Source organism: Haplochromis burtoni, unplaced genomic scaffold, assembly GCF_018398535.1.
Source record: "Haplochromis burtoni strain Fernald_Lab_line unplaced genomic scaffold, NCSU_Asbu1 Contig_277, whole genome shotgun sequence".
NCBI classification, from domain to species: domain Eukaryota; kingdom Metazoa; phylum Chordata; class Actinopteri; order Cichliformes; family Cichlidae; genus Haplochromis; species Haplochromis burtoni.
Genome location: NW_024582638.1, coordinates 320122 through 329381, shown reverse-complemented (window position 1 = coordinate 329381; position 9260 = coordinate 320122). Strand labels below are relative to the sequence as shown.

Here is a 9260-nt window from a genome sequence, read left to right as displayed (position 1 = left end):
GTAGGCTTTCGAGCCTATACAGCTTGGAGTAAGACAACATGCATGAAGAGGATGATGTGGACAAAATACTCATTTGCCTAATAATTCTGCACTCCCTGTAGTGTCACACACGTCTCCTGAGCAATGCCAGCCCATTCTTCTTTGGCGAATCTCTTAAACTCCTCCAGATTTGATGTTCCTTTGGCACGGACCCTGATCTTAAGTTCACCCCACAGCTTTTCAATGAGATTCAAGCCAGGGCTTTGTGCAGGCCTGTTAATACCATTCACGTTGGTCTTCTGGAGGTAGTTCTTCACCAGGAACCGCATTTGTTTTGGGTTGTTGTCGTGTTGGAAGACCAATTACAACCCAGACATAGTTGTGCTGCTGACTGCTCAAGGTTTTCTTTGAAAATCTTCACATATCCTTCTTTCTTAGTGATTCCTTCCAGTTTGACAAGATTCCCAGATCCAGACATGTGAAGTGTCACCACGACATAATATTCCCACCGTTGTGTCACAGTGTGGAGGTGGTGTTTTTTCTATGCCTTTTCCTTTTTCTCTATATAAACCTAAACTGATTCCTTTTGTTTTTGGCTTGATGTTTCATCAGATGACAGCTTGAACCCTTGAAGTCTTTTATACTGTATGTTATTGGAGGATAACCCTCAGTTTTAACTTGATTTTTAAGTATCGCAAAGTTAAAGTTCATCGCTGCACAGCAGTTTGTTATTTTATGGCTAAATATATATTGACTGTTTTACCTTTTTGTGACTTGTCATCTTATGTGCAGCACTTTGTGTTTCTGTCTAGAAAGGTGCTATATAAATACAATTTTATTTATTTATTTATTTATTTATTTAATAAAAGGGTCTGTTTTTCAGCGGGGTAAATAATATCGGCACCGGTCATTTTTGTTTTTTTATTAATATTATTCTGTTTTTGTGTGCAAATAGAAACTATTTATGCTTTGTAAAGAAAACTGCTATGTTTAGAAATGTTATTTCATTGGGGGGCTAATAATTTTGTCCTCATCTATATGGTTCACACTTTGTGGCGTCTGACTTCATTTCCTTCTATGGAAATGGAAACATACATTGGTGATATTGTTTCAGCTATGGTTTGTTTTCTGCAAGATTCCATGGGAAGTCACCAGTTGGCTGAAAATATTCTCAATGCTTTTAAATAAATATTTCCTGTCATATTATTCACATTTATTATAATACCATGAAAACTGTGACAGATGTGTTTCTTCAGCAGATGTTTCTTTTAATACATGATGAGTAGCTACTGACTGACTTTCCTTTTAAAAGCATTTTTGGCACTGAAATGTGCAATTTTAAATTAAACCATGTTCCTGTACACTCTTAGCGTGAATTTATTTATTTTTTATTTCTGCAGGAGAGAAAGCTGAGAAGAAACAGGCTGCCCCCAGCCAAGAGGATGCCAAGGTGGATGTGTCTCGTCTGGACCTGCGTATCGGCCGTATAATCACAGCAGAGAAGCACCCGGACGCTGACAGTCTGTATGTGGAGCAGGTTGATGTGGGAGAGGCTGCCCCCAGAACGGTGGTCAGCGGACTGGTCAAGCACATATCTCTGGACCAGGTACAGTATTACTCCTTCAGACGAGATAAAAGTTTTCCTGTTATAAATAAGATTAGAGAAAATACGCATTTATGTTAAAGTTTAAGGGGTTTTATTTGCTTACAAATTATTTTGATTTGTTTCATTACAGATCCTAAAGTAAAATGTTTATTAGAATTTTATTAGATAAACAAAGGTACGACAAACAACAAAACCCAACATGTCGAAATATCTTATTACTCTAGAAGTAGAACATGATGGAAAATTTTCAAATTAATTTTGCATAATGTGTGGTGTTAGTTACACTAAAATAAAAGCAAGTATTGAAAAACGGAAACAGACTGACGGGCTCATCGGCTGCATCTTAAATTGAACTCACAGCTGGCTACAGCAAAATAATGTATTAAAATCTCTTTTTTATTATTGCAAAAGTACAACAGTGAAAGTTTCTGTGTGCACTTCACTGGACCTGCAGCCTCTCGTCCACTCTGCTCCACCTCAGTTTGCAGCCAATCACGTACTAAACTTTGTTTGATTCAGCCTCTGTGCTCCAGATTTGACTCCTTATTTGCTCGGATTAGCTCTCCACACTCTGGATTCTCTTCTCAGCTCAGCTACAATTGACCAGTCTATTATGGAAATGCTGTTTTATAAGATTTCTGTACTTTCTCCAGCTTTCTAAAACTCCAGAGACATGAATCAAAAAACTAAATGCAACAGCACAATGAGTTATTTTTACATTGATATAGCAGACCTTATTATTGTAGGATCTTTACCTTATAATGTAAAGCAGATTGAGGCAACTGCTGCTATGATAAATTAAGTTGAATTGAATTTACTAAAAGGTGTCCTACATTTTTAGAAAAAGGTCTTATTTTCTTAGATCTGGGATGCATCATCTCATCAAAATCCTTTTTTTTTTTTTTTTTCTTTCTTCTTAGCTTTTAGGGAAACTGTCTTCTTTTAAATCGTGGTAAACCTCAGAGGTCTCCTGGGTTTTTGCTTCCTTTGGTTATTGAAATGAGGCAAAGAGACCATAAAGCCTTGGATGCAGTCATTTCGAATTAGAGCATTGGAATTAGCATTATTGTTTCTGATGTATTATGAAATTCTCAGTCCTGTCCTCAAACAAATCAAATTCCTTTCAACCAAAGGAATTGGATATAATTTGTTTTTCCTCTTTCTCTTTGTATGCAGATGCAGAACCGCATGGCAGTCCTGCTGTGCAACCTGAAGCCAGCCAAGATGAGAGGAGTAGTGTCCCAGGCTATGGTCATGTGCGCCAGCTCGCCGGATAAGGTTGAAATTCTTGATCCTCCTAGCGGAGCAGTGCCGGGTGACAGAGTTACTTTCCAGGGCTTTCCAGGTACGGTTACTCTCGTCACTTTAATTTACCTGCACAAAAGAATATGCCGACCCATCAGAATTGAGGATTTTATCTTTAAACTATTTCCAGACAAGCAAGCACCAGGGATCACTCGCTGACCGGTGATAGTCACTGACATTTAGTTTGAAAAAAATTTCCCAGACTCGTATCCACAAAATGACTCTGTGTTTGGGAATTGAAGGGTGTCGCTGAACCCTTTCACTGCCAGAAACAACATGGCGGTTTGAGCATTCATTCCTATGAAGACACCAATCACAATTTGTTTTTAGACCCCACTGAAAGCTCTCATTAGCTGACCCCTCGTTTCTGTTTGGTGGTAGCTAAATGGCCTGTGACTGCTGCTTCGGCAGGCTAATCAACACTCCCTGCTAGCAGCGTAACGTGATCTTTTTTATTGTCAGTTGAAAAGGTAATTACCTTGTTAAGCCCAAAGGATATAAATGAGTTTAGAGAAGAGAACACACGACCCCCAGTTCCTATCTATTAACTAATCAGCAAGACCATGTAGGAGTCAGGTTCCTTTCCTCTGAAGTTTCCCAAACACTTTCCAGGATATATGACCTGAAACGGCAGAAGAAAAAAAAAGCCATCACAAAATACATTTGCAAAGCTGAATATGATGAAGGGGTTCACAATAACAATATTGGGAGTTCACTTTTTTTGAAATGAGATATAATCAGCCTCAGTCTATGGTCCAAGAAAGGGTATTAGGCTACGTTCACACTGCAGGTCTTGATGCTCAATTTTGATTTTTTTGATCAAATCCGATTCTTTTTGTCTGCTTGTTCACACTACAAATAAAATGTGACAGCAAACGTGCTCTAGTGTGAACCCTCAAAGCGGCCCGCATGCGCAAAAGAAGACGTCACACACAACACGCTCAGTTTAGACCCAGACTAAACAGTATTGTTCGACTGATCGCAATTAATATAAAGACTTGTTTCGGACTTTACGTTTCCCAATTTTGCTTTATTTTGTTATTTATATTTGGCCTAATAATGATCCTTATTGCTGTTTTAGAGAGGAGACAGAAATCTGCAGATTTCTGTCAGAATCTGCAGATTATACAGTACAAATAAAATGTTCACGTTTCTGCAACGTTGTCTTCCCAACAGTTTCACTAACATCTACACAGGATGGCCAGGAAGCGTTCGCGATGTCTTCTCGGGTGCTTCTCCAGAGCTGATAATTGCCGTCTGTCTTGTGTCAGTGACGTAAAAGCCGGATTTAATGCGACATGACCGTTCAAACAGCAGTCACTTTCTAAAACATCAGATATGTATCGGACTCAGTACCACATACGAAAGTGACCCAGATCGGTCAAAAAAGTCAGAATTGATGTGCTTTCGCCTGCAGTGTGAACGTAGTCTTAGAGGTAACAGACACTAAATACTGCAACATGCACGGGATGTGAACATGAATGGGTGTCTTTCTCTAGCGCTGTAATCGGCGTCCTGAAGGGAGGGGCAGAACTTGACACTGACAAAAAAATTTAAAAAGGAAATGTATATACAGGAAAAATCTTTAGTTTTTCATCTTTGGTGAGTTTAAAATCGCAAAGTCATTGGTGCATATTCACAACTCTACTGCCTGCTTGACTAGTGCAAACGGGTTTGTGTTGTTTTGAACTTCTTTAATTGACACTAAACGGAAACATGCAGACACCCTCCGGAAATAAAATTACACAAAATTGAAAAGAAAAAATATTTTTTAAAAATCTGAGACTTTAAAAAAAATAAATAAATAAAATTAAGAAAAAAGAAAATATAAAGAACTATAATAACTCTTGCCTCAAGTGCAGCAGGCCACATGCATCCGCACAGGCTTTCAGCTGTGCCACTTGAAAAGCGTTCTTATTCATCGTGTCTTCTTTTTAACCAGAACATTTTTATGGATGCTACATTAAAAGAGTCCTGTTCTAACCATCCTCTAAAATGTGGTTAATGAGAAAACAAAAGGAGTGGAGAACGGGAAAAGATGGGATTGGGATTTGTTTTTGATTTGATTTTTTTTTTTTTTTTTTTGTAATAACGTTTTGTTAAAAAAGTCAGGGAAGTTTTTAAAATACAGTGAAACAAAGGTGAAAAATAAAGCTGTCCTTTATTTTCCTCCTATCAAAACTCTTATAGCAGAGTTTCAGTTGAAGACAAACGACTCCTGGTGTTGGTAGATGGTTGGCAATTGTTCACATTTCCCCCAACTAATGGGACCCAGTACTTCTGCTTGAACTTAAGAATGTACACAAGTGGCTCATCAAAACCTCTTTCACGCTTCTGATCAAAAACTGATTGTTGCCACTCTTGGGTTGTAAACCAACAGAAATTGCTGCCCTGAGAAATGAAACACATTTGTGTCCTCATAGCCCGAAATGGTTGTGTAGAGTGGAAAAAGTCAACACCAGACAGAAGTCAGCCAGTACCGGCTATAAATCTTCCTCAAATGCCAAGCAACATCAAAAACAAGGGCATCATAAAATGAGAACCTCACCTAATTGTTTCCCTTGGATTCATATTTTGATTCTGAGAAATTCGGTTTAGATGTTTTGAATTACAAGACCAAATGGCCTTTTTCAAAAAGCGGATGCTCTAATAGCACATGACATAAAGTCAAACCATTCACAATTCATGTGGTAGACATAAAATAAGGATTAGCTGGATAAATCATGAAATTACATATTGTTGGTCAGTTGCTCACACTTTCATGGTTTCAAGGTCTCCAGGGCCCGTTTTTATATTCATAAACGAACCCTCATAATCTCAGAGAAATGTGCTTGCTTATTATTTGTATATGTAACCACAGAAACCCTGTATTTTGTATTAGCAAAAGTAGACTTACTTTAATAACAGAACTCTCTGTATGTTTCAGGAAAGGTGTCAGCTGAATGATAATAGCTTTTGAAAAAAACAATTATGAAGTTCTTTGTTTTGTTTTCGTGTCATTGTTGCCGTCTTCAGGGCCAATCTGGCATCTTTTGAGTAACAGCTGGTGTGTAATGCCACATAGGAGACAGTATAAAAGATGGATTACCACGGCAACCTGGTGAAGTCCCATTTAAAGGCCTAAAGCTGAGCGTTTTTGCTGTAGCTTTCTTGATGTTTTGAGACGTGATGAAAGAGGGTTGGATCCGACTGTTAAACCACAGATTCATTTGGTAACTTTCTAACTTCTGACTTCTAATGGCTTGTGATTGACAAGCCACTCAGCATAACCGCTTCTTTTTCTCTGGCTTTAATAATGACCAAACTTAAGACTCAGTCACTTTTATTCATTATTTATTATTCATATTTATTCTCACTCCAAGCTCTGCACAAGATTCTCGATGTACTCAGACATAGTTTATGCATACGAATGGAAAAATAAAAGATTTGATCTTTATCCATCTTTATTTAGCATTTCTGGAGGTCACAAGGATTTCAGAGTGTTACATGCTCTCTTGCCAGACTATATTCCTGGATGACTGGGGCTTGAAAAAATGGAAATACCAGTTTAGCCCATAATGTGTTCTGAGTTCTCAGAACGTGGGAATCAAGTGCCCTTTTTCCATGGACTCCTGTAGGCAGTTTTTTGCAATCGGAGAGAGTTGCTTCGGGCTCGCCTTTACAAAAGATGCAGATTTAAGCCAATTCTGATTTGTCTTCGTCATTCCTCAGGGTAAATTCATTTGTTTTCAACTTTATATGTGCTCATTAAGCAGTGCAGAGGCCAGCATGTTCTTACTTGGATACAATAAAGCTCCTGGATAATGGGTTTTGACAGAACGTGTGGGTCTTCACACATTTTTCTCCCGTTTTGGATCAACCTTTAAAGCTGACATGAGCAATCACGTTTAGAAGTGATTAGATGGGTCACAGTTTGCAACAGCTTTAACCCATCTGGTTATAAGGGATACCTAAAAATCAAATGCAAAGACTTGGAACATCACAATAAAAACATAAACTCGTAGTGTTGGAGAATGTCCTTCACATGAGCAGAGAATAAAAGGTGAAGTCTAATATTTTCCTTTGATTGCAGGTGAACCTGATAAAGAGCTAAACCCCAAGAAGAAGGTGTGGGAGCAGGTTCAGCCAGACCTGCGCACTGACGACCAGTGCGTCGCAACCTACAAGGGAGCTGCGTTTGAAGTCGCTGGTAAAGGAGTGTGCAAAGCTCAAACAATGAGCAACAGTGGAATCAAGTAAACTAACAGAGCTGCTAGAGAAAAAAACCCTCAGTGTTTACTTTGCAATCATCTTCAGTGATGGATGGTGGAAATGGAAGTAAATGCTTTGAAGATGTTCAATAAAGGGGATTTGAAAAGTCCTACGAGTCTGTCCTTTGACTTTCAGGTCTTTTCTTTTTTAATGCCTGAACTAGACACAGTCATGGTCTATAAAGTGTAATCAATATTGTTGTGTTTATGGTTTAATTCTCCAGGTTTTGTCTTCCCCCAGGCACATTAGCTTGATTGTGCTTTGATTTTGCGGATGTAACTCTACCAAACTGGACTCCAACTAGTTTTGAGCATTTTAATGAGCTGGAAAGGAAATGGGGATGTTATACTTCAAAACCTCAACATATATCAGCTGCTTAAGCGTCTTTCAGAGGCTACCTAAATGGATCTGAGCCCTGGCATTTTAATCTAATGGTCCACTATTATTAGCTCCACCGTTGCCGGTGCCCTGTGCTTTGTTTATTGCCGTCTTGAAAGTCTACCTTCCACCAGAAATTTCCGTCTTCCCAAAAGAAACAGAGCTCTGCATCAGAGCCTTTAATGTTACATCAACAGTAATTAAGGCCATCCACACTACAGAAACATCTGTCATGTTTTTAATGCAGGCCACCACAGTCTGAATCCTATTCTCAAGCACTCCAGAAAGTATGTGCTCAATTTCAAGCACAATTTTCCGAGGTTTGTTTTGCTCTATGGTTAGTGAGTTGTGATGGAGTCAAGAATTAAAAACCAACAACAACTGGATACCAGTGGTTATTTTCTTTTTTTCATAACAATGAATCAAACAGAGACGGCATGATTCACACTGAACCTACGGCAAGATATTACATAGCTTAGCTCTAGCTAACAAACTTATTCTGTGGAGGGATGTTTGTAGTTCAGTTAGTTTATCTGCTGATTGTTAAGGGATAATTTTCATCTGTTGCCAGAGGCCAAAAAAGTCACCTGAACTTAAAATAAAATGACATTTAATTATAACAAGGAAAGCGACTGGGATCAACAGCACAACAGCCATGAAGTGCACAGAGGTTGAGGACTTATCCGGAGTCAGTTGCTACAGACCTTCGAAATTCACGTGGCCGTCAGATTACCTCAAGAACAGTGGCCGAGCCGCTGCACCCAAGCCTTAAATCACCAAGCGCAATGGTGATGTAGTGCTATAAAGCATGCTGCCACTGGACTCTCGACCAGTGGTCCTGGTGATCTTATCAGAAATGATGAATGCAGAAAAGTACCATCAGATTTTGACCCACCATGCAATGTCACCCCGAAAATATCTGAGTAGCAGCGGCTTAATTTTTCAACATAACAATGATCCCACTGCCAATGCAGTAAAAGCATCCTGCATAGAAAAACACAGTGGAACACCGCCAGACATGGATTGTCCTCCACAGAGCACGCACCTCAACGTTAATGAAGCAGTGTGGGATCGTAATGACAGAGAACAGAACAAAAGGCAGCCAAGATCCAAAGAAAAGCTTTGAATGTCCTTTAAGAAGACTGGAGAATATACCCTATTTTCCTGGGAAATGAAATAAGCAGGATTCTTGCACAGGATTTTAGAGAGTGTAATCTGCCCAGCAGGTAAATCTGCAAATTTTACCACAGTATGAGTGGTACCTCACAGCATATGGACTTTAATGGCTGGACCTCGATGCTTCACATTTTCTTTTTTGAGATCCAGAACATATATTTTTGTTGAAGCAAACATCTCAGCTATTAGACAGTGTGGCATGGCGGTCATATGCTTATAAATGGCTTTGCTTGTCATATTCAGAACCCTTGTATGGCTCAAGTAAAATAACTGTTTGGAAATCCTCAAGGAGAAAAACCTGTCATTTGGGTTTAGGTGACATAGACAGCTCTACAAAGTGACCCCTGCTAAAATGTACATTCACTTAAACCACAGTGTTCTATTTGGGTTTTGTGCAGCCGCAAGGAGTGTTGCAATCTGAAGGAAAACTCTCTCCGTGTTTGTTTTCAGGCACATGTTTGCACATTTCCTGACAAAATCTTCACCTTCTTCATGAAACAGTTTATTTATTCCAACAGATTATCATGTGTCTCTCATATCTCATTATTAGAGTTTACCAGATTGT

General features: G+C 39.0%; 1 protein-coding gene across 1 annotated transcript in view; it reads left to right on the top strand.

The window, feature by feature from the left end:
* The window catches only part of aimp1a (aminoacyl tRNA synthetase complex interacting multifunctional protein 1a), a 21623-nt gene extending 14373 nt beyond the window's left edge, over positions 1-7250 (top strand). Inside the window, exons 5-7 of the mRNA XM_005940011.3 lie at positions 1380-1585; positions 2762-2930; positions 6963-7250. Coding sequence (XP_005940073.1) covers positions 1380-1585; positions 2762-2930; positions 6963-7129 — 542 coding nt within the window. The 3' untranslated portion in view covers positions 7130-7250. The remainder of the gene's footprint in view (positions 1-1379; positions 1586-2761; positions 2931-6962) is intronic.
* Positions 7251-9260: the final 2010 nt, after the last annotated feature.